The 25,710-nt window shown below is 40.5% G+C and overlaps 3 protein-coding genes across 7 annotated transcripts in view; all 3 read right to left on the bottom strand.

The window, feature by feature from the left end:
- Positions 1–9,714, bottom strand: part of aqr (aquarius intron-binding spliceosomal factor) — a 53,252-nt gene extending 43,538 nt beyond the window's left edge. For 3 of the 5 annotated variants that reach the window (XM_034857875.1, XM_034857874.1, XM_034857871.1), the window contains exons 1-14: positions 9,604–9,713; positions 9,023–9,127; positions 8,489–8,545; positions 8,173–8,213; positions 8,033–8,068; positions 7,800–7,920; positions 7,481–7,621; positions 6,101–6,169; positions 5,849–5,949; positions 5,656–5,732; positions 4,607–4,671; positions 2,618–2,734; positions 2,376–2,489; positions 1,922–2,025 (exon numbers count right to left, since the gene is read on the bottom strand). In XM_034857875.1, the coding sequence (XP_034713766.1) occupies positions 1,922–2,025; positions 2,376–2,489; positions 2,618–2,734; positions 4,607–4,671; positions 5,656–5,732; positions 5,849–5,949; positions 6,101–6,169; positions 7,481–7,621; positions 7,800–7,920; positions 8,033–8,068; positions 8,173–8,213; positions 8,489–8,545; positions 9,023–9,106 (1,127 nt within the window). In that variant the 5' untranslated portion in view covers positions 9,107–9,127; positions 9,604–9,713. Of the gene's footprint in view, positions 1–1,921; positions 2,026–2,375; positions 2,490–2,617; positions 2,735–4,606; positions 4,672–5,655; positions 5,733–5,848; positions 5,950–6,100; positions 6,170–7,480; positions 7,622–7,799; positions 7,921–8,032; positions 8,069–8,172; positions 8,214–8,488; positions 8,546–9,022; positions 9,128–9,603 lie in introns of all 5 variants that reach the window. The other 2 variants (XM_034857873.1, XM_034857872.1) reach the window with 2 other exon arrangements.
- Positions 9,715–9,803: 89 nt separating this feature from the next.
- LOC117935597 (zinc finger protein 770-like) lies at positions 9,804–13,877 on the bottom strand. Its single transcript, XM_034857876.1, has 2 exons — positions 13,748–13,877; positions 9,804–13,289 (listed from the first exon to the last, which is right to left on the bottom strand). The coding sequence occupies exon 2, from the start codon at positions 12,613–12,615 to the stop codon at positions 10,036–10,038; it is 2,580 nt and encodes an 859-aa protein (XP_034713767.1). The 5' UTR covers positions 12,616–13,289; positions 13,748–13,877; the 3' UTR covers positions 9,804–10,035.
- Positions 13,878–15,468: 1,591 nt separating this feature from the next.
- Positions 15,469–25,710, bottom strand: part of dph6 (diphthamine biosynthesis 6) — a 59,336-nt gene continuing 49,094 nt past the window's right edge. Inside the window, exons 14-15 of the mRNA XM_034858511.1 lie at positions 22,242–22,629; positions 15,469–17,610 (exon numbers count right to left, since the gene is read on the bottom strand). Coding sequence (XP_034714402.1) covers positions 17,492–17,610; positions 22,242–22,629 — 507 coding nt within the window. The 3' untranslated portion in view covers positions 15,469–17,491. The remainder of the gene's footprint in view (positions 17,611–22,241; positions 22,630–25,710) is intronic.

Below are 25,710 nucleotides of genomic sequence, written 5' to 3' on the forward strand. Positions count from 1 at the left end.
CTGGCACAGGTCATGTGAACATTTCTTCCCTTAGCAACAAAACAACAGTGGCACAACTACTCACTCTGAGTAATGACGATGACTGGACCAGGTCATGACAGACGGCTGAGCTACTGGCAGGGTAAGGATGGGTCCAGAACAGAAACTGGTCTACAGTAAGTTTACTCTTCAGCCTGAAGGCTTTCTCGGCCCTTGTTCAGATTTTGGTAAAGCCATTAAACAGCAACTTTATTAGGCTAATGTGTAGTTTCCTCACTTAAGCAATGGGCAAATGCTGAAGAACTAATCACACCCATTATTTTGGTATTTCTATTTGAATGAATGATTCTCTTCAATTTTGCTCAAATTTCATAAAGGGATGGATACTCTTTGATCATGTAGTCAATTCACTTGGCCTGAAATGACACTCACACAAACTTACATGTTTTATGTAATTGAAAGAAGTGTGTGTGTGTGTACAAGTGAGAGAATGGGTGTGTATCTGTGTGGGCAGACTAAGCAATAATGCTGCGTTTGTGTGTTTGGGGGACTTAGCAGATAAATTCAGAGCGGCGGGTGACTGAGAGCTAAGCCTGTGGGTAGCGCAGTTGGAATAAACTGGCATTAGCGCGAGTTGTTTGGATGAAATGTGCCTCGTTAAATCTGATCGGCATATTTGGAGTTGCCCAGGAGCTGCTTTGGTGACAGTTGTGGAGCAGGGAACAATGCAGTTACTGCTATATTCAAAACCCTAATTCTGGGAAAAGGAGCCGAGCTTCTACAAATACATTAAATGGTTCAGCTAAGTCTTTACCTGATTCAGCTCGGCTCATAACCCTCTGCCTGACTCAAAGAAACTTAGTTTGGGGTTTAAAAATGTATAATCCACTACAGAAGTTAAAAAGAAACGATGGATATAAAAACATTGACTGCAAAGAGGACATTTGTGTTGATCCAACACTGCACCTCAGAGCAATCATGGCAAACGAAGACATGAAATACTGGACAAACAAATACGTTATCAGACATTTAAGAGTGTCATGTAGAGCCAAATTTCGTGGCTCAAAGACCTTGGGTCAAAAATTTTAAATGTTCATCATGCAATCAAAATGCCAAGAAAAGGTTAGAAACCATGAAGTAATTAAAAGTTACCATTAAATCAATGTCTTTCCACTCTTTTCACGCATGTGTACTAGTAAAAAACAAAAACAAAAAAACGCACACACACACACACACACACACACACACACACACACACACACACACACACACACACACACACACACACACACACACACACACACACACACACACACACACACACACACACACACACACACACACACACACACACACACACACACACACACACACACACACACACACACACACACACACACACACACACGCACACGCACACGTTCATCAAAGCAAGGGTGCTTTTTAGCTCTTTGGCAAGCTAATATGATCTGACAAACACAGCTGTTCAGAGAGTTTATTCTCAAGCCACCGCAAATCGATTAAATTAATGAGGCGTGCCTCTCTCTCTGGCTGGTACCAGCTGCCTGTTCAAGGGCTCACTAGCTTTCATTTAGCAGGGAAGTCAGGCAGCAACTGTGGTGCTAATGCTATACTGCAACATAGGACCAAGATAGGTAGTCTGCATGAGTGCTTGTACTTTAACTCGGTCTTGTATGTTCGGGCGATCAAAAGAACCTCTGCTGACGATTTGCTGGAGGGTTTGTTTCTGTGCAACTCTTTGCCACCAACAGCGCTTTGAGAAATTAGGATCTGCTCTCTTATGGACATCAAGTACATGTAGTAATTACTTGTACAGGACACAGCATGGTAAAATGTACACTATCCTATCATGCATATCCTCCCACAACGTCCCTCCATCTGGGCACTTGTTCATATCATGATTCATTTCGATTTGATTTACCTGAGATGCCCAAAGTGTTTCATCAAGGATTCCCGAGTGTCTACTGCTGCTACGTTAGAAAGAGCAAAGTCCTGCAACTCTGGAAAATGAGCAAAAGCTGCCCTCTGCAAGACACAAAACACAGCGCAAAAGACTGAAGACTGATGTCAAAATACACACCACCACTGTAAAAATATTTTACTCATTATTACATATACTGCATTGGTATGACCAAGATAAACAAGTCTTATTTTTATGGAATAACATTATAAACATTGAATAAGTACATAATTTTTCATTACATAACACAACACCATGGATCCTTACATTTATTATCACAACTATGAAAACCAGACTTGTTAACTGGCAGTATCCTTTTTTTATCTATGTTGCACTCTCGCACAACATGAAGCAACGTACCCACAATATGCACAATAATACCCCAAGAGATCAAAGACATTTGTATGCCATTTACCTGCAAGGAGAGGATTTTATCATAGTGCAGAGTGGTCATCTCTTTCTCTGTCAGGGCATTTCCTGTCTGGTCATTGATCTCAAAACCTGTGTAGAACTTCAGCATGTCCAGCAACTACAGAGATAAAACAATGCAAGTTTCACATTGAATTGAGAGCAGAGGTGTTTTGAATCTCAGTGCTTCCATACAAAAATTTCAAGTGTACATGTATGCATGTTGTTGTGATGGCTAGTGTGTTGTACCTGGCAGAAGAGGTGTCCCTCCTTCTCTCTTTGGGTGAGGCTGGACAGGTGGCAGCTGACTACTAAGTGAGAGTCATCTAACAATGTATTGAACCAACGCCTGGTGGGCAGCAGGGCCTAGACGCACAGGACACCACGTTAACAGCTTTAGATTACGTGTGTACACAGTTGTGGCTAAAAAATACCTTCGAGTTCACACAACACTTGCATGAAACTGGAATGCATTTGGTGACATAAACATGTAGGAAGAAATTTTATTTCAGTGGACAGGACAGGAAAGAATCAGGGATTGTATGACCAGATCTCTCAGAAGGGAGGATAATCAATTGGCTCGAGAACTACCACATTTCACAGCATCTGGACCATGATTGTCCATACATCTGATTGATCGATTATCTTTTCTTGTTTTGAGGTTGTTTTAAAACACATGATATAAAGGCAAACGATAAGGCAAACTGGGTGTGAGATATATTCTTTTGCCATTATTATTTGCTTGCTGTAGCACAAAAACATGACATGAAGGCAAGTGTAGAACAATCTGAGTCAAAATAAGATAACAAGTTCATTTGGTAGGAATAAAACAAAGACATTCTGATGAACTGACAGTCTAAGAGAGTGAATGATTGGTGCACATACAACAATAAAGGGATCAATCCATTACGTTATAGAAGTCAGAAAAAGAATAACTGCCCAGGGAAAAAACTGGATTGTGATATTGAATATTAAATGAAGTACTGATCAAAAACCAAATAGCTATTATTTTATTCATTGAATACTGCTCTACAAAGGCAGCAGGTGCAGCAAGTGATACCTAAACACCGAGAGAGCAGATAACTTTATATTCTTTCAGCCATTCTTTGATCTCAACACAGTCCTGACTGCCGGCATAAAAGCAACCTGAAAACAAGGATCTTTTTCCCTGCATTAATTTTCAGGTTGTCATCGGAGAGTGTAAGTATGGATTTCAGGCAACTAAGGCTTTGTAAAAGGATAGCGCTGAAGGATAAGAGATGTCTCTGGAGACAGTTAGCTAGCCGGCCACTAGCCGCTGCCAGGAATAGCAAGGCCGGCCTGTCAGCAGGACAGCCACATGAAATCTATTGAGCTCCCTCGCTAGAAACGGGAGATCTGCACAGGCAGCAGCAGCCACAATCTTATGTGACACAGTGTCTTCACTCCAGAGAACCAACCTCATTGGCAAATTGCGATCCTGAAACCCTACGTCAAATTAAATGTTCCTTTATTTCTTTTAAACAAACATGATGAAAGTTCATATCACCCTGACAATGCCAAGTCTTACTGTATACTGAGGTGACTGAAAATGCACCATAAGTACCAATGCAAATTATACTCGGCACCATGACAACTACAGCAACAAAAACTATTGCTCTCTGTGGTATATAGTAGATATCTTACAACTAAAACCCTTTTTAAAACCACTGCAGTGCGGCGGGTTAAACCAACGTTGCCAATATAAATGGGCAAGAGGATGGTGATGGCAACAGCTCAACCACAGATAAATTAAGAATTTTAAGTGAGGAATTTGAAAACAGGTTGTTGTAAATTTAAGAAATGGATAATACAATGCATGTTTGTATGAACTGCTTCTCCTCAGGTCACAACCCTCATGTCTAACAGACACTGCATATTACTCCAAACACCTTACACCAGATGTTAAAGCCATCCGACTGAAAATAACCTGTTATACTCCAATGAAAGACTACTGTTTCAAACACTGCATAGCTTTGCAGACAGCACTGTCAGAGACACACTGACCTGAGTTAGCTCTAAATAAGAAGGACAAAAGGCAAATGAGATACATACACAGTGGAAATGAGTGTCTGCTTTGTCTGGGTTAAGATTGAGTGCATCATCTTGCACTGTACATTTTAAATAAAGCAATACAATCTAGGGAGATAAGAAGTAAAAATGGCAAGGGATTGTAAAAACGTACTGAATAAGGCTTTGGAATGACAGGATGTGCCTTACCTCCAAATCAATCATGAGTTCAATAAATCTCTCGCAGTAATGTACTTTGTCCATGGATACAGGCTCTAGTGTAAGGGGAAAGAAAATTATGGCAGTTAGCACTTCATTTCATATCAGTGAATGCATGTTGTCAATGATAAATGCAATCTGACAAGCAGACATGACTATTTGAACATACAAGGCAAAAAAAGATCCGGAGCGAAAACGATGAGATGCAGCAGTGAAAGGAGGTTGTGTAGTTATCACTGAGGACATGAGGACAGCAGATGCATGTGGACAACACCACGGTGCCATACTGAGTGTGTGAGCCTCACTATGATAGACTGCATTGCTAGCACAGCAGCATGCTGAGGCCACAGCCCTCATTAAGCATGTTTGTGTGTGTGTGTGTGTGTGTGTGTGTGTGTGTGTGTGTGTGTGTGTGTGTGTGTGTGTGTACTTAAAGTTGAGGCATGCAGCACGCATTAGAGTGATGTGGATCCCGCTGGGCTTCAGATTGTAATCTACTCTGTCAGGTTTGAATTCTACCTAAACACAAATACACCACTTTCTGTTTTTAGCATTCAGGTGGGGGGGGGCCCTCTGCGTCGGCCTGCATTACAATATAGTAGTTAGTGCCGTTGGCTGTATGGCAGCTGGAGCACATGCTCCTTCGGCGGCTGTACGACTCAGAAAGAAAAAAGGGATAAGTGCAACTAAAACAGTGATGAAAAAGGGCGATATTGTGTTTCATACTAGAAATATGGCCCTGGACTGAAGAGATGTGTTCTCTGACTGCGCAAGCTTTAGAAAATCCTCAGTACATTAATCATGCTGGGAAAGATAGAAAGAGCACATGCAAAGACCTCCTGTGGGACCAAAGGGAGAGACACCCAGTATCATTAATTATACTCAATATTTGGAGGTAGAAATCCCCACCAGGGAACACATTTTTTTTAAATATTAAAATAGAACCAGGATCAAATGGTGATTCCTCGTGCCGAAGGAATTAAGTAGTTAACAAAATAACACAATGAAATCCCAAGGGAATAAATTATTTTCCTGTTTACCTGATGGCGGAATTGACATGAGAACTCCAAGAAACTTTTTAATGAGAGCTGAGAGGAAGGTCCTCTCTTTTTTTGCCCTTAGGAAGACACAAAGAAAGCACATCAGATATAAGGCATAGACACTTATAGGATAAAAAACTAAATTTCCTAGTCAGTATAGATCTGAAAACGCAAGTTAAGAAAATAATATTACTGCTCAGCTGATTCAGCATCCATCTTATCACATTTCTTCTTGATTAGATTCCAGAACTTTTGCAGCTTTGGAACTTTCTTAAGCTCTTGTTGGAGTCTGGACTGCAAACATGACAGAAACAAATCAGTAAACAGTATTTGTCGCATGTCAAGGAGGCAATTCTTTCCAATGAATATATCAAACAACGTCATTACTTGGTGTACCAATAACCACCAGAATAAAAACTAATAGAGTATTAGGTCAAAATCTTACTGGTAGGAGGCACATCCACATAGGCAGAGCGATGAGCTGCTGCACCTGCTCTCTGATCAAATCTACCTCCTGGGAAAGAGGCACACAGAGAGAGATTGAGAGAGAGAGAAAGAAAGTTATGAAAATGCACCACGTATGACATTTTTATTACACTGCTGCCCATGATAAAAGTCTGCAACTAAAATATTTAGAGGGCTTTATAGGATACAATCAAAGTGCAGCAGGCTATCACAGCAGATTTTAAAGTGAGACATCTGCAGTGTGTGGTTTAATGCGGCTGCAGAGGATACAGATGGGTGGGAGCTGACCCAAGTTATATTGCCTAGTCTACTACTGCCACCTAGTGGACATTACAAACAATTACCCTATTGCTTACATTGCTTACATTAATGAGTGGGAAGATGTTTTAACCTGTTTGAAACAAAACCCTGAATATTCAAATCCCCATGAAAAATCATTGATATCATATATAGAGTAACAATATATCAATGTCTTGTATTAATGTCTGTTATGACGTGCTGTAACCATGTTTTATGTTTCTGCAGAACAGGAACCTGCTGAAAACCAGTTTTTAAACTGAGTCAGGCCCGTTTTTGTATTGTAATGTTACTTTTTCTAACTTTCCTGTATAATAAATATATGAAATGAAATGAAATGAAAACAAGAGAATGGTGTAGATTAACACCATTCACAGATTTACTGTCATTTTCAGTATATTTGACAAACCGTGGCTATCCTCCCTAGATACAGATGTTGTACACAGCATCTTAATTATCTTGTTATCCCGACATGCACTAATAAACACTCCAGCTAAGACTTGTAATGATAGGGTTTACCAAGGACGACTACTTATTTAAAAATAAGTCTGTGTTACCCAAGTTTATTAGACAAACCATCTTATTAGGGCTGGGCAATATATCCATATTATATCAACATTGATATATGAGGCTAGATATAGTCTATACATTTAGATATTGTTGTTGTTTCCTGTAACTTTTGCATTACAGTAAAGCGATGTAATTTTCTGAACTCACCACATTTAATAGTTGTTTTATTTGCCTTTACCCACGTTGTTATTGTATCAATATTGTTGGTGAATGTTTATCAAAACTCTTATTGCTGTAATATTTTGTGAACGCACCAATAGTCAACACTACAATATCGCTGCAATATTGCCATTGATGTATTTAGTCAAAATTATCATTACTTTAAATCATGTATATTTTGTAATTAATAAATCAGCCGATTACTCACTGCTCTACATATGGGGATGAAAACAAACCTCCCTTATTGACCCTACAAGCAGCAGCATAATAATAATCTAAGTTGCATACTCCTCCACTGATTCAAGGCATTGAATATCTATTTAGTGGTACACACCAGACTGTTGAAACAGTGGTCCAGGAAGACAAGCAGCACAGTTTGTTCCTTTAAAGTGAGGCAAGCCTTCTCGTCTGCCAATGAAGCTTCCATCACACATTTGAAAAAGAATGGGAAATGGCTGGGCTCCTTCTTGAACACCTGATGCACACAATTCAAAAACAAAACAATGTCATCGATAGCCATTTGTTTAAAATGGTAACTGTAGAGATGGTGAATGTACAGGCTTAAAGTAACTCGTGTAAGTATGATCTCTTCAGAAGCTGGTGGTCACCATGCAATGACACATAGCCTTAAGATGAGATACTGCATTTATTACCTCCCAAGCTGGGACATTTTCTCTGAACTTCTCGTTGACGATGCAACAAATGGACATGAGGTAGGCATTGCTGGACACTTTGGGAGTGTAGTTCACCCACAGGTAGTTCTCAAGATACTGGCTGAAAAATGACAAGATAATGTATGAATATCTATCCACCAAGTTGTTTCAACATTTTGTGTTCATTAGCTCCTTCGTAAAAAGAGGAAACAGGAGGAATTGAAGTATCCCACCTGAACTCAAGCAGCATAATCTTTCTGATGGCAAATCTGAAAGCGTAACGGAAAGAAGACAACAGAAAGATAAATAAGTGTAACATGTTTATTGGATTAAACATAGCATTTTAAGGAAGATATGCTATACATTTACTTACTTGGACTTGAGAATCTCTTTTTCATAAACATCTTCCATCACCTTCAACAAACAGCAAAGAATGTTAAAATTATTAGAGGTTAAGACAAACACGGAGGACACCTCAATACAAAAAAACCCATGTGTAACTAGTTAATTGACTGGTAAACAACTAAGCCATTTTATTGTACACAACAAAAACACACAACTAACATTTTGATAAATAATATATAGAACAGAAATACATACAGTAAAAATAACAAAAACATTGTGAAAGTAGTTCAGCTAAAAAAATTATATTCAGACACTGTCAAGATGCAACAATGAATATAACTCACCTTAGGGTCAAATGGTAGTTTATTCTTTGCATGTGGAGCCCAATATTTATTAGCCAACTGAAACCAGAAATAAGAAAACATCAATACTAGCAAAAGCGACTGCACAAACATACAGAAATCAATAAAGCAACAGGTTGGTACAAATGATGCATTACAGGGTGGTGTATTTGTGGAAAATGCCGAGTTTCAACTTTTTGTGCGGTTTAGATATACAGTGTATTATTCTGGTTTAATAGTGGACTATCTAGATGGGAAATGTCTCCAACTTAGATTGACACTGTCCTAAACTGAACATTGTGTGATCCACAGCACAGGCTCAAATCCTCTGTCACAGGTACACTACTCCCATTTGTCATTTTTGTATGTAGTAGGATCTGTTATGCAAAATTAATACAGGTTCACCTAACAGACATTGCTTGATAAATTGCAAGTAAATCAAAACAAAACTGACTGCAGCGTGAAAACAGCATGTGAAGACGTATTACAGCAGTGTTGGACCAGCACACATGTGTAGTATACATGCACAATGATTACCTGTGTGACATATTCTGCATTAATCTGAGACACAGAAGGCGCAGCCGCCTTTTTAGCGGGGGTTTGTTTCTCCATGGTGGTCATCTGAAGCAGCTACAATGATGACTGCCAGAAAAAGAGGAAAATACGATATTGTAGGAAAGCAACCGTAGCTACTCAGTGATACTTACAGGCTTTCAACTTTGCTATATGAACTGAACTAACGTAAACTACGATTTGAAAATACGGGACGAGTATTCGCAAGAATAGTGCTGAGAAAGTTAGCTAGCTAGAACAAAAACTTAATTAACGTTAATTTAATTTAATTGGTAAAGGGTATGTGCATTTCCAAACATTACAAATCGATACTTTAATATACATATTAGTGATATAAGTTCCGATACCGTACTATTAACATAGCGTCGTAAAACACTAACATTAGTAACGGTATACGTTAGCTAGCTGTTATACAATATCAGGAGGTGAGCTAAGCTAACGTTTATTAGCACTAAGAGGCTGCCTCCAAAGTAAAGTTTGACGACGTTACTGTAAGCGACGTGGCATACACAAATCTATGACAATAATAAATTAAGCTCACAAACCTTTGTTTTATTTTAGCATCAGTGTAACTGCCGTTGGATGGTTGGGTGCGCATGTACACAACCAAAACGCGCAGTGTGCGACTCACTTCCTGAATGGGTACGTCCCTAAAATCGTCCTTAGGTACAAAAGCAAATCTTCCGTTCCTATTGTGTACGTTGTTAAAAACAACTAGCCTTAAAGTACGAAAAGGCTGTCATAAAACATTAAATTCTATTATAATAATATCATTATAATTTTTAAATGAATTCAACAAGACGGACTACAAAACACCATATGAAAGACATTTAATTCATGAAATACAAAAATGTAAAAACACATTCAATCCATTTTAAGTCCACATTATTATACATTTATTTTACATACAGTATACACAAACATCACACTGACAAATCATGATAATCATACACTGCACAAAAGTAACATATTGATAATCAATGAGTCAGCCGGTGTGTTGTGACATGTGATGACTGTGTGAATGTTTTGCCACAAATGTCACACCTAAACGGCTTTTGACCTGTGTGAACGAGATAATGCCTTTTAAGTTTAGAGGGAGACACAAAATGTTTGAAACAAATGTCACAACGATACTTAAGGGCGGACTCTGTCATTTTAGGTTGAACATTCGTTGAACAAATATGTTGCTTACGATTGTTATTGCTCTCAAAACTTGCAGAGCACTTCTCACATTCAAACAGAGTTATTGGTTCACACCAGTAATTATCTGGCTGCATTTCACTCTCAACTGCATAACTCAGAAGTTCAACACTGCGCAGCTTGTTGCTATCTGAAATAGCCATAACTCCTTCAGTCTGACATGGTACTTCTACATGACGTATAGAAGTACCATCAAGCTGGTGTGACAAAGGTGGGGCTGCTGTGTTTTGATTTTGGACAAGTTTATTTATTTCAAAGGTAAGTTGAGCGGGAAAGGAAGAACTATAATGGTCTGTAGCCGGATCATCATGGTCTCTCTGCCTTTTCTCTGACTCTTTGTTTTCCTCTTGTAAGCCCAAATCTGGCACTGCCAACCAATCAGTGTTTATGGCCTCTGACCAATAAGATAAATCTTCATCAGTGAATGAGCCAACACTGGCATGTAGTCCTGGCTGCTCTCTTGTTGCAGCTAAATTCAAATCTGTACAATCAGAAAGGTTTTCAATGCATTTATCTTGGATATTTTTAATTTCTCCTTGAATATCCTGTGAACCCTGTCTGCATCTGTGCTCATGAACTTTAAAAAGTCTACACTGTGTGAAGGTTTTGCTGCACATAGTGCACTTGTATAGCCTTACCCCAGAGTGACTGACCAAGTGCCTTGATAGCTTAGATGACTTTGGAGATGTGTTAGCTTTCCTTTTTTTACCAATTACATTACTGTTTTTCTTAGAGTTTTTCTTAAAGAGACTGTTAACTTTCGTGATGGTTATTTCAGGCCTGGTGCAGAGCAACACTTTGACTCCATTATCTTCAGCATCATTAGAATTTGAAAGTGTAGAGTCTGTGTTCACAGATCTGTTTTGTTGTGGGATCTGGACACTGACCCTCGGGAAAGGCTGCTGTTGTCTATTAGCTTTCAGTTTTTTGCCGTTTCCCAGTAGATCGACTGGTCTGGATGGTTTCCCCTCACAGTAAGACCTTTCATGAATTTTCCGATATGACGCTTGCCTGAATGCTTTCCCACACAAAACACACTGAAACGGTTTCAAGCCTGAGTGTACCAGCTCATGCCTTTGTAATTTAGAGGCACTTGGAAAACACTTTAAACACTGGAAGCACTTGTGTTGCACGTTGCCTGGATGACGCATCGACTTAGCGGCCCGTTTCCTTTTCACAGTCACTTTAGAAACCTTTCGCACAACCTCATTTTTCTTTGAGATATGTGGCAACAACTTGTTATTGGATTCTCTGTTATGCTGACTAGGTATTATAGAAGGACTCTGATTCAGGTGTTTTGCTGAGACTACATCCCTGCCAGTGTGTGTCTCAAAATCATTCTTATGTTGTAACATTTCCTGTTCTGGGACGTCTGCTGCAGTCCTGTTAGACCCACCTATGCGTGAAGGCGGCCGATTGATATGCAATGATCGTTGCTTGTGATATCGAGACCGCACGTGAGTGCGACAATGGACCCTCAGGTGTGTTTTCTGACGGAATCTCTTTCCACACGTCTCACAGCCAAAGGGCCTTTGGCCAGTATGAGTCATCATGTGCCTTTGAAGTTTTGATGCAGATGGAAAACATTTTAAACATACATGACACTGAGTTAATGCGTACATTCTCTGTTGCTCATGGCGGGCATGGTAGGCTTCCCTCTGCTGTTCTGCTGATGTAATTAACACAGAATCCTGGGGAAGGGAGTCATTGTAGTCGCTGCAAGTTCCACTCCATGTTTCTGGTTTAACAATGATGTTCAAGTCAATAGGGTCTGCATGCCTGGGTTCAGGTAAACGCTGTATTGCTTCAGAATCAGACATTTTTACATCATTGCTTTGCTCTGAGGAAGAACTTTGCAATTCGTTTTGGTTCTTATGAATTTCATGATGGCGTGTTAAATTAACTTCCAGCTGAAACGACCTGCTGCAGATCATGCACTGGAATGGTTTCAGGTCTTTATGTGTTACGTGTTGCTGCTCTTGTTTTTCTGACTTGATTTCGGTTTTGTTCTGGTCCTGCACTTCATTCACACTTATTTTACACTGTAGCTCCAGTTCCACTGAGGAATTCCCAGGAGTGTGATGGCTCGTGGGTTGTGGTTGAAGTGACGACTGAGGCTGCAGACATGTGGTTTTTCTGCTGCTGACAAACTTCCCTTTTTTCCTTCCAGTGCCGGCAGACAGTGAACAATTTTTTGCTGTCAAATGGGTTTTCAAGTGTACCTTCTGTCTGAAGGTTTTCAAGCACATCACACATGAGTAGGGTTTCAGCCCCGTATGAATAAGGAAATGCCGTTTTAATTTGGATGGTGTGCAGAAGGTTTTGCGACATTTAGGACACTGGTGATTCAACGTCATTTTGCTTCTGCTGGAGCTCAATTCTTGTGACTGCAGGTCACAAGAATTGAGAATGAGCCTGTTTAGAAAAAGTCTGGCCTGACTCTCTGCCCCCCCTAAAATTGTTCTAGTTTAGTATGAGCTGGCTTTGCATGTGTATCCATTTTGGGCATTGCATGCAGCCTTGTCTAACTTTGCAGAATCAACTTGCTTCCGAGGTACTGGATCCATAGAATTTAAGATACTGCTCCGAGTCACTGACGCCTCATTTACATGTGGCATTTACAGTATATTGTTAGATTCTCATTCTCAAGAGGAGGTAACAGTCACAATTTAGCTTTTCCACTCTGGCTGGGAGGCCACAAATGTTGACACAATCAAAGGCATTAAAGTGTAATTACCATTGCCATGTGGGTTAATCCCTGCAGGTGGTTCATCGTATTTTGCTTGTTGGTTAAGTGTTACAATATCATCTCGTAGATGATGTGCTGGAGGCCTCGAATGGTGGAATTTCTGGCTTTTCCACAGATTGTGAAGTTGAAGGGCTTCTGGCCAGTATGGATGAAATAATGTTGTTGAAGATTGTATGGCGAAGGGAAAGATTTTGGAGAGGTCAGTGGTTCAGGTCACTGATGCATATTTAAATCACCACCTTAGTGATTTTTCTCCCCTTAGTTGCGATCTTCTCTTTAGACCTAGAGCAAAGAATAGGGAATTAAAAGTAACTCAAGCATGGAACGCCAATCAGTGCAACTGACACAATAGGAAACAAATGAGAGATATATATATATATATATATATATATATATAGATATATATATATATATATATATATATATATATATAAATAATGCAACTAACCTCGCTATAATTAACATTCAAATTATGTCTTATGTCTATCTTCGAAAACCGAAAAATGTGACCACAATTACGTTTAATATGTATAATGTTTCAAATATAGTTCTGTAATAAACCGTGCATTAATTACCATAACGTTAGCTAGCTAGCTACATATAACGTTAACTAGCGTAACACTACCAGGAATTTGACAAAGGAGTTATCAATATAGCTCCACTTGCCAAGATTAGCAGCAAACGTCGGAACAGGCTAACAACCCCTTTGCTTCGAGGGAGTAAAAGTTAAAAGTACTTACTTTATACGTTTGAAGTCCTAGTACAACTAATGTATTCTTTATGAGCCGACAATGTGCATTGCTAGCTTTCTTGCTAACGCTGCTAACGATTTACCCTGGCAACAAGCGTGTACGTCCCTCAAAATGTACGCCGGGAAATAAAGGTATAAGATAAGGTTCCTATCCGTGGTGGACCTGCAGTTGTGGGTAGACAACATACCATGAATGTTGTTCTCGCGATCTTTAGCAATGACGAAACGGAGGCTTTGCAAAATTCTTACAGACCTATATAGTGTAAAAAGTAAGTCCAAGACTTATGTATAGGCCTATATTTTACCTATCCAGAATGCTCCATAATTAATATCTATTCTGACTGTAATATCGCCAGAGTAGGGCTGTCGAGAAGTGTTGTAAGCAGCAGACAGGGGGGATCACGGTCTTCCCCTGAAACATAAATGTTTCTCTAATTTGACATGGTATGGCCCTTTTAACTCCTCATTTAAACCATCTGCCCCCTCTGATATGGTCCATTTGCTCCTTAAACCTTTATCTTTTATTTTTTTTATGAATGGATAAACAATTCTGAACCAAAGGGTTGGTTTTGTCAAAGTACATATATGTGTACATATTAGTGTTTTGGCAGGTTTAAAAAAAGAAAGAAGACCATTACCTTTCAGAAGTAACTGGGAGATGACTACATGATTCCATCTTGCACCTAGCTTTAGGGTTTTGGTCTAGTGAGTAACCGCAGGTTTTCAAACCCAGTTGGATGTACCCCTTATCTTTCTCACCTAAATCGACAAAAATGAATCCCAGCTGATTTGATTATTGATTGCCATTCAAGAAAGTTTATGAAAGATGGAATGTGCATAGCAAAATATCTAATCATAAATCTGTACCAAATACTTTAGAAATTAAAGACTATAAAAAAGTAAGAAAAAAATCTGAATTGAATCAGAGATGTAAAAAAAATTGGCAATAACCATCATTAACTCAAAATACCTAACCAATTAAAATTAAAATTAAAAAAAATAATAACTCTGTTGGAAGTATATTTTTGTCTGGACCTGTTCATGGAGCCTTGAGCACTGAACCAAATATATCAGTGATCTATTATAGGAGAGAGAAAATGTTAAATATTTGTAGTTCCAATGCTTAATTTTTAACTTATAAATTGTTTCACTATAATATAAATAACTAAAATTGTTTCACTATATTAGTGAAAATACCACGTACTATCATCCTTTTGAATGGCACCGTTTGTTGACCACTAGAGGGCAGCAGACACCACTCAATAGCATGCGATGGCTTGCCAGTTCAGATGATAGGACAAGTTTCCTTTAGTCAGTCTGTGACCATGAAGACATGTTTCACAATCTGTCAAGGGAAGAAAACAATACATTATGAAACAAAAAGGATGGAAATATGCATACAAACAAAACCATAGCCATTGAGGCAAACAGACCACAATGTCAGGAGGCGTCACATGCAGCAAGACCGCTCCTGAGCTGGGCTCCCCTACTGTAGCCCACTGCTATGGGGAAAGAGAGTCACACACATCAGCCTGGTTAGCCTGGAGGAAGAAGCACACAGTTAAAGTCCATGTGCAAGGCCACAACGACAAGAGCCGCGGGCTTTGTACACTGTGCACAAAGGACAATGTTAGCCACAACAGCCAGTCTGTTTGCAGAGCGGTTGCAGGTCAGCTTAAAATGTACATTTGACAAAACACATGAGAAAACTAAATGTCACCCTGTCTTTATTCATTTTGTGAGAAAACACAGTGGTAAAGACACAAAGAAATGTTTGCCAGAGGCCATCACATCAGCTATGTTGAGGTTGTGATTATACATAATACAGTATGTGGCTTTGCCTGTCTGTATGAAAACACGCAAACTGAAAGACAGAGTGTAATGTTTACATTGTGATCGACAAGACGTTGTCGCACACTGAGATTTAGTGGCTGATTTTCTCCTTACTGTTTACCGAATGTTGTATTTTTTGTGTTTTCTGACATAAAAGTCATTTAGCCATTTTTCCACTAAGTAAAAAAACACATGCATTCAAAACTCATTACAGAAACAACTGGCACATGCGTAATTTTAATAAGTAAGTTAAATCCAGTGACTACACCTAATTGAAATACATTTCCATTGACTGGTGTGTGGTTTTTCTTCATATTCATTGCTCAATTTGAACAAAACCCCCCCTCAATCTTCCCTCTAAACCATTGTTTATCAGCGAAGACTGCTGAACGTGCATGTTTGCCCAGCAAAGTCTTGTTCTGCAACACTGTGCTCTGCATTCAGACTGTAACACACATTTAGAAATTTAAGTTACCAACAAAATTAGACAGAGAAAAACGTTTTTTGATTCATGTCTTTGTCAGCTATTTGTGTCATTGCCAAATCTGGGGCTAGACCTACATTTATTGAAAACACTGAAATATAATCAAATATGTGTTGATTGAATGTATAGGTGTTTACTTGACTGAAATGTACAAGTACATAATAAAAGTACTTTATTAAAAAATACCAGTACCTTTGAGCTTATTTGACAGCTGCATCAGTCAACAATTCTGAATCTCCCCCTGGTGGGGCCCTTTAAAACCAAACGGGTGAACATTAACACACTGTATATTTATGGGGCTTGCTCGTTCTCATAAATAATTGCTTGTTTGTGTTTTTCAACCCTCAATAAAAATCTTCAGGCTCTATTGGCTGCCTCTATTGTTCTATTTTTGATAACAACAATCAAAACAACATTGCGGGTGGTGAAGATCAATAGCCAACTCCACACACCCGCCATCACAAGCGTGATGAAGAGAATAGCCGGAGTGAAGATGCATTCCAACTCAGATCATCAATATGGTTCATGATCTTTGAGAAAAGAAATGTTCCAGGAGCAATAGTTAATAGTGTTATTTTCACAATGTCCATTGACAGCATACACACACACACACACACACACACACACACACACACACACACACACACACACACACACACACACACACACACACACACACCTGCCCTGCAGCTGTATTGCAGTGTCCCTCTCCTATTAACCAGGTTGCCTCAGAATCAATAGAAAACATAAAGAGCCTTAATCTTTTCAGGTGCTTGGCGCTGATTGCCTATTACACAATAATAACACACCTTGAATCCCATGAAGCATGAGAGGGAGAAACACAGTCACCTCATCCATACACATTACACACTCTCACAAACCAGTCACACAGTAAATCTTTAGGTTTACAACTGAACAGAGGGTGTCAATGGTGGCGCTAGGCCTTTATGAGGAGTGTTAGCTAACTTGGTGAGAGAAATTCCACCAGAAACAGTGGGATATCAGGGGATATCAGGGGATACAGTTTATCGCCTTGTGGAATGAGACACTGCTGGTGTCTCTTTTTGTAGACTACGGTCTCCAGTCTTCTGGTATGTAGCTTCAGCTAATAGAAGTTCCATGAGACTTGTTTCCGAGGCAGAGCGACAGCTGCTGCAATATACAAGTCCAGAGCACGACAAAGTGAATTATTGGCCTAAGTTCTGGGATATGAAGTATAATAAACCCATCATCACAACCACACATCATCAAATCCATTTAGAGACAGACATATAATGAGCATTTATGCAGTTTTTATTTTTCACATTCACTGATGTCCTGTTAGACATTAGGTCTTGGGTTTTTGGACTGGAAAAGCCCCACTGAATTCCGGTCCTATGGATGACTGGAGTCTGGTTGTTGATTCTGGCTGTGTTTTTATAAACTGAGCCAGCAGGACAGGTGGAGGATCTGGGAGTCAGGCAAGTCCAGGACTGGAACCAGGGCCATGGACGGACTGGACTCTCCTAGAGAGCTTCTCAAACTTTCTTCAAGTCCTGGCGAGTAGAGGTGGGGTGGGAGTTTAGGGGGTGAGGGGTAAAAAAAAAAAATAGAGCGATTAGTTTCATGAGAACTTTAGCTGAAGTTGGACATTAGGTTCATTTAGCTACTGGGGCCAGGACAGAGACTGCACTTAACCCTTCGACCAGCGAACACAGACCTATTTACAAATTATTGGCATTCTTAAATCCATGGCAGATTGTAGCCCCCTCCCCAATTTAACTCCCTGCAGTGCAGACATATGGTCAGCGAGGACAGAACTCTAAACTCACACACAGAGCCATAGACAACCAAACACATACACACAAAAGTACGGGGTGGGGAGGGAAGTGTGTGTGTGTGTTGGGGGGGGGGGGGAGCAACCCTGCAATGCCCTTTTGGACAATTGAGCAGCTTGTTAGGGGGATCTAGTGCAATGGATCCTCTACTCCTGTTGTGTTGGGATGTTAAGAAGCTGTGTTGGGACTACCTCTCAATTTTACAGTAGCTGAGAGATGTTGTTAGTGTGTGTGCATGCGTGTGTGTGTGTGTGTGTGTGTGTGTGTGTGTGGCTGGACTACAGACGGCCAGTGGACATGTGAGAATTCATTGAGCGTCTCAGAGCCTGCTCTTGATGACAGCCTGTCTATTTAGCAGCGGCCCGCTGGGATGTTGCCCATTCCCTCCTCTGCTCCGCGCACTAATTGGACACAAGTGTTCCTGTCTCATGGCTGACTGTCCTGGCTTATTCCTTCTGATTTAAAAGCATGTAGGATGGGACTTGGGTGTGGTCACTGTGGATCTGACATGGTTAGAATAGAGTTACACATCCAGGAAAGTATGCTGTCTCACTTTTGTACCATCACTATTGGAACTCAATCATCAACATCTTCGTAATATGATGTATATCAAAATGTAATGTCATGGAGAAAACACGAACCAATGCCATTTTAATATCATCTACTAGTACTGCAGTACCACAATGTGACATTTATGTAAACTTGTAGAGAGAGAAATTAGGACAGAGAAGTTACGGGAGCAGTTCAGCACCAATTCATAAGCCTCATTCTGTTTCCTTTGAAGCACACGCAGCATGCCACACATCCTTACAAACAGCCCACACACCCTAATTAGCTAATATGCACTACAGCTTAAAATACCCCCACTGAACACAGGCCTTTTTTGGAGGGCATAAAAAGCCTAAATATGAGTTATCAGAGCATGTGGTGCACCCTGGTAAGCGGGATCCTCTGGAGATGGCTAGCTGACAACTGAACGAGCTAGAGAGATCACAGACAGAGGATGGATTTATTAAGAGAAGAAACACACCCTTCATCACACCTTGCACACTAAGCCTGTTTTATGTCACAATGTTTTAATCTTTGTACTAACAGCAGGCAACAGGCAATAATTGCACTCTCTCTTTGAGAGTCATTTTCAGTGTCTGTGTACACAGACATTCCTGCTTATGCATGAATGAGAGACATGAGGGGGGTGAAGGTGACTTCAGTTACCAGGCACTTTTGTGCTCTTTTGTCTCTGTGAGGGAAAAGCGAGTAAAAACACAGAACGCTTTTCTCCAATCCCTATAAATGCTTCTGTAAAATCACACAAAATCCTATGAATACTTCCCATCACACACCCAATCCCCATCCTCCGGTCTCTCGGCCCCCCTTTGGGCTACGCAGGGAGCCTCATTGTGAGGCCCAGTGGACAGAGGCTGTAAGATAGAAAAAGCCATCACATTAGCAATGGGATGGAACTAAACCATCTACCCAAGAGGACCAGCCATTGTTCTGCTTCACAGCAAACACACAGGGAGCTGAAAAGGCTGCTGTTAAATCTCTGTTTTCAAAACCACACTATTACTAATGCCCACAACACCACTTTATTCTAAACATTGACAGCCATTTTTGTTAGACCAAAACAGAAGTTAAAGGAGAGTGGGCATTAAACTCATTCCTCAGATGTCTACAAAGACAGCTTCCAATAAACGCTGTGTGGCTCAGTATCTGCTGAATATGTAAAGAAGCAACTGTGAATAATGCAAAATCCCCATTTTAAAACTTCAAAACATGTCAATGTTTTGTTCACAGTTAGTTTCACCTACCCCCAGTGGCCAAAATCAGTAATTGCAGTTTAAAATTTATGAGGCACCCTTTTTCTTTTTAGTATTAAAGCAAAGACATCATAACTTATTTGATTTTGACTTACTGTTGCGTTAAATGTTGGATTTCTTTAATCACAAGATCTCATTTTAGTCCTTCTCTAAAAGTTGAGGTTTTAGTGGAGTTGCGGGGGCCTATCTTTGAGAGAACCTTTCTATCGTAAGTAACAAGTTGAGACAAGATGTTTAAAGGTTTCATTTGGAGCATATGTCATGTCTATCAGCTGTGAATCCTAACGCAAGTAACCCAAGGGTGGGATGGGGGTGGGGGGGGTGGTTCAGTCACATTTTGCTCCAGAGTTGTTGTCTGTCTGCTCCGCTGACAGCAGCAGTTGTGAGGCTGTGACTGCTAGCGCCAGAGGTGTTACTTTTCCTCCTTTGACTTTTTGGATTCATCACCCGATGAGCATAGGCTGTGACCCATAAAAGCACCCATGGGTAAGCTTCCGGGGCTTAGCTGTGCATGCAGGGTAAGGTAACAGATTCCAGCTCAATCATGAGTCAGTAAATGGTTTAAGGGGAACAGTCTGTGCAGTCCATAATCAAAGAAACTTACATTTCAAGGGTGAAGATTGAGGTTGATTTTGCTAAAGTTAACCAATGACCCAGTACCACATTTGATGGTTTCTATTGAGAAAAACTAACATTTTGGAGTACACTATAGAGAAGCTTCAACACTGCATTTTGATTTCAATTGTACTATAATATCTACGTACATTTAGCATTTATATTCCATATCTACAAATTGTTACCAATTTTGCATGTAAGATTTAAATTTGAAATGTTTTAACAAGATTACTCCTAATTGCTCGTCGCTCCTCTGTATTGTGGATAACAACAGAAGAAAAAAATGACATGCATCATATATCATGAAACAGTGCTTTATAACAATTATATAATTATTAAATAAATAGCACTGTTCGTTTTGTCATGCATATCAACACGTATTCGAAACGGATCAACCTTTTCCTCATTCATCACTGGTAACCATAATTTCACGTCCTCTGGATGATGAGTTATGTCAAAGCTAAAAATGACAGTAAGATGGCTGGTTTGGCACAGATTCAAAAATGTTAATTGACTGCCTTAGCGATGACTTGACAACTGAGCTTGTGTGATCGATGTGCTCGTCGCCCTTTTCCCTCCGAGAGAACATCTCTCAGGATAAAACAAACACCGTTCCACATTTGCCTTGACGAGAACCTAGAATCCGGGGAGCAGGAGATGGTGGCGTATAAAAGTGTAATGATGACAAAAGACTGTGCCAGCTGCTTGGGTTACTGTACACAGTGCCGACACAACAAATGGTTTACAATAATTAAACACAGGAAGAAGTGGAGATCCTCTGGAGAGAATGCTTCCTAGAATATCTTATGGAGTTTACTTAACCAATGCTGCCTCAAACTTTCTTTGAAAAGAGACTGCAGAGAGAAAGACGAGCTGTCACTTTGTTTCCATTAATATAGTGATGTGGAGGTTACTTGAAATAACAGCTAAGTTTCCTATCACTTGTCAATCGAATTATCTATAGTTTGGTTAAAAAAAACTCATGCGAATAAAGCTGGTAAAAGTGAGTTTCCATCCAACGGCTATAAAGCGAATGAAAACCTGTTGCGTAATGACGTCACATGCTGCTTTGCGATCAAATTGGTATATCAAATTGCTTTTGAGACATTTTAAGATGTTTCCATTCATTTTCGCACTGAATTGCACAACATTCGAGAAAACCTTGGCGAAGTTTTTCTAGACAAAATGGTTCGCGCAATCTACCAACAAATTATTAATATTGCACAAGTTAGTAGTATAAGATACTGTATAGTACTTATGTGCCGCTGTGAGACAACTCTATTTTTTTAGACATGTATCGCTGTTTGAGCGCCTTCCATTTACTCCGGAGGTAGTCCCACGGCTTGTCCTAACCTTTGTTGGCCATTTCCTTCACGAGTTCCTGATAAATTATGGCATTTCTTAGATTTTTGCTATCTAAAATAGCCGTTATATTTTGCTCGTAAATTAAATTCAAAAAGTCTCTTGTCTCCTCGTTCGTCCACTTCCATCTGTCTTAGTTGACACCCGCCATGTGTGCAAACAGAGCGTAAATACTCGGCGGAAATGAACAAAAACTTCTTCTTTATTTTGTATCTATAAAATGACCTAAAACTTAAACACAATTCATTGTTTGTTCAGCAAATAACATTTCCATCAGCGTTTATCGCACAAGCCGTTTATCGATCAAGATAAAATCCTACGAGACTGAACGTGCTTCCTTTGAGTCGATATTCATGAAATTCAATGGAATTTTACTGTTTCCATGAAGCATTTTTCATTTGCTATTACTTAATTTGGATAAAAACGTGTAGATGGAAACATAACTAGTGCTGCCTTCAACAGAACAGCTTAAATCGTCAAAAAAAGTGTGTGAATATTAAATCAGTGCAAAGCTCATGTGTAATGTGATGTAAGAAATGTCCAGAGACATACCTTTAACAATCTGCTGTGCTGCGGAGTTGTTGCTCTTGTAGAACACCCTGGCACACAGTGGCACCAGCTCAGCATCCATCTTCTTCATGGCTTTCTTAAATGTAGCGCCAACTGCTTCGGTTACATCCTCCACACTAGTGACCTCCAGGTTACCGCCGGGCACAGCCAGGGAAAGTGAGAGTGAAGCACTGCACGTGTCAGCAGACGTTACAGTGTGGCACTCTATGGATCCGGACGCCATCTTTGTAGTCACGTGGCAGGAAGTCCTTTTGGTGGGGTCATCCTGAATTGCAGTTACATGAAGCTCAACAGCTGCACCCTTGGGTAAGGCTGGTACCATGATGACCGATAACAGCGCAGGTTTGGTCTCAGGCTCCCACAGCAAGTCCTGCAAGGCCGACAGATGGAATTTATATTCAATTGGCTGCCAAATTATATGCTGTGTTGTGCTAAACACTACAATCAAATGTATGGCCCTCCTGCTGGGATACATGCTGTGCTTTCTGACCACAAACACTCCTCCATCAACATTAAACATTATTGTAAAGCATGTTGTAAAATTCTACCACAGAGCACTAAGACAGGCTTTTTTACTTGACAGACTGACAGGCTATCAATTAACACAAGATTGTGAGGTGACGCTTGGTAATGATAGTGTGTACAAACAATTCAAAAAGATGCCATACTGCTTGCAGCCACCGTGAACAGAATGCACAAAAGCATTCGCTTTGAGCTGCATTTGCTAACATGACAGGTCCTATCCAAGATGACCTCTCACCTCTCTAAGAAGATCACTCACACAACATGTTATGGCAGTTTTCACCACACATTTAGCAAAAAACGGCCTCAATTTTATCTATAGAGCCAAAATCTATTTCTTTTTCTCTCCTCTGGACTGAGGGCCATTAGCCGTAACAAAATGTCTTGGAGCAGCGCTACAATGTGGCCTTCTAATAATACTTGGCTGTGGCTTCATCTGCTAATGGGAGAGAAATGAGTGTTTTATATAAACGTCATTTCAGTCGGAGTCGATAGGGCAAAAACACTTAACACCCTTTTCAATTCGCTGGATCAATTTTCAACCACTTACACCCCACTTTGCAAGTGCAGAATAATAACAGGTTACTTACATTTTATTTTGATATTCACTCACAAAAAAAAAAGAGAAATCATTGACAAGAGCAGACGACGGCCTCTTTGTCCCTTCAAAAGACAAACCCGCCATGACCCAATCAGCCAGATTCCCCGAAGCAGCACTTCAGGCTTCAGATTAAACTTTAGTAAACGCTTAATTGTGTATCAACAGCTAAAATCTTGCCTTGAAGAGTGAAACATGAAAAAAGGCAAGTGTCCTGAAGGAGTATGTGAGCATGGGTTAAGATTTCTTCACTCCGCTCATTTTGAAGAGAGCCTAGCTTGCAGTGATCAACAATCACAGGAGCAGAGAACGATAGCAGTGTCAGCAGAGACCTCTTAGCATGTCAGACTAAGTGACAGCACACATACGTGTCCGATGCTTTGATAAATGTTATATTAGCACTTCTGGCAGAGGCTAGGTATTCTCCCTAGAGGGAACTGCTCCTGCACTTGTCAATAGTGATTGAACATGGAACAGAAAGGGGGGACTGGGGAAAGAAGTGACAGGACAGGGGGTCCTGCTCAGCCAGGCTTAAAGGCCACCCTGCAGGCCATGGGTGCTGAGGTACTATACCCAACCGACCGACCATAAGGAGATCAGGGGACTTCAGCACTGCAGCTCCAGCCTCTGGCAGGACTTTACAGTCACGGCACAGTTTCTGACTTTTTGTCAGAGCTGTCGGACAAGGTTAAATCATTCCCTTTTTGTTTTGTTTTTTAATGTATCCCCCAAAATGTTACATTAGGTGGGAAGTTTGTTGAGCGGCTCTGTGGAACGGAATGTGCTAAAGGTGCATTATTGCGTGTGTGTATATGTTTTAGACTCGACTGTGATCAGACCTCCTTTACCCTGCCAGAGGAGTGAGGGGGGGAACGCTTGCTGACATTACTGCCTGACCAGAGATTATTTATTAAATGAATCCAATAAAAGACAAACTTTGATATATGGTGGAGTTGAGTGCTGTAGTGGCAAGTTGGGAAGGCAGGCGGGTGGCAGAATTTGTGTGTGGAGAGGGCTCTGTTCCGCTCTACATCAGCCACTTAACACAATCCATCTCATTACTTCATCCCACTTCAGTTTCAGGGCATGCAGCCATTCCCCCAGTGCTCTCTCCCTCCGTAGGCAGCAGGTAAAGGCATGAAGTCTGGATCTGCTGCGCTCAGCTCTCTACACTGATGGGGTGTGACCTGCCTCTCCTTATGTTTGTTTTGTTTCTCCCCACTTTCCTCCCTCTAACTCACGTCCGTGTGCCTGGAGCGTGCGGTGGGTTGGAGGGCCAAGAGGCGTGAAAGCCGAACGGTAAACACGGTAATAAGGAAGTGGTGTAAAGGCGGGGGAACAGCGGGGAGCTGATGGGACTGCACTGCTTAGCCAGTTCCTCTACATTTCCTGCCCAGCGGGATGCCTTCAGCATGTGGCTCTATGTCTGAGCACTTACTGTAGTGCTGACAGTCTGCTATAATATCCCTTGCCATTCACTCCCTAATTCACTCACTTTTCTTGAGATTCCACTCTGAAGCTCGTCAGACTGTTTGTGTAAATGAAACACACAGAGCCATGTCAGTGGGGTGAAGAAAAGTTTAAGGGTATGATGCCATTATAAAAACCATGCCGGAAACCACAGTTACTTAAAAAAAAAAGTTAGCAGGAGAGGTATAATGTAAAAAATGTTTTTACTGTGGTATGCAAGGAGGAAACTTTCCACACTGAAAATTCAGTATGATTAAATTAAATGTCTCATCAATCAAAATGTCAACAAAACCAACTCCGTTTTGTTTCCCCATTTAGTGTTTATGATTAGTGTGTAATACAATATAAAAGTGTTTGTACCCTTAAAATCAAAAGTATATTTAAACCTGCTTCATAATTATTGTTTATTTATTCCATCCCTGGGTATCCTGCTCTGCCTTTGAGAAAATGAAAGCTCAGATGGACCTATCTGGAATCTTGCTCCTTATGAGGTCATAAGGGGCAAGGTTACCTCCACTTTCTCTGCTTTACCTGCCCAGAGAATTTGGCCCACTCATGAGAGAGCAAAATCATGGCTTTCAAACAAGCAAAGTTGGTCAAGGCCCCATCCCCAGCCTCCACCTTGCCCCCCCTTCCTCTCTCCTCCTCAAAAGCTACAGACTCAGAAACAATACTGAACATACTAAGAAAAGCTCATTATGGGACTGGCTTTAGTGGCTGTAATTCAGCACCAAGGCTGAATTTTGGGAAAGAGACTTCATATTTGGTATTGGGGGACCACTAAGGCCTATATACACTCACCGGCCACTTTATTAGGTACCCCATGCTAGTAACGGGTTGGACCCCCTTTTGCCTTCAGAA

The sequence above is a fragment of the Etheostoma cragini genome, chromosome 20, assembly GCF_013103735.1.
Source record: "Etheostoma cragini isolate CJK2018 chromosome 20, CSU_Ecrag_1.0, whole genome shotgun sequence".
Lineage (NCBI taxonomy): Eukaryota > Metazoa > Chordata > Actinopteri > Perciformes > Percidae > Etheostoma > Etheostoma cragini.

Excerpts from the sequence above, each read along its gene's own strand:
- LOC117935597 (XM_034857876.1), bottom strand. The coding sequence starts at position 12,615 with ATGACGTTGAATCACCAGTGTCCTAAATGTCGCAAAACCTTCTGCACA.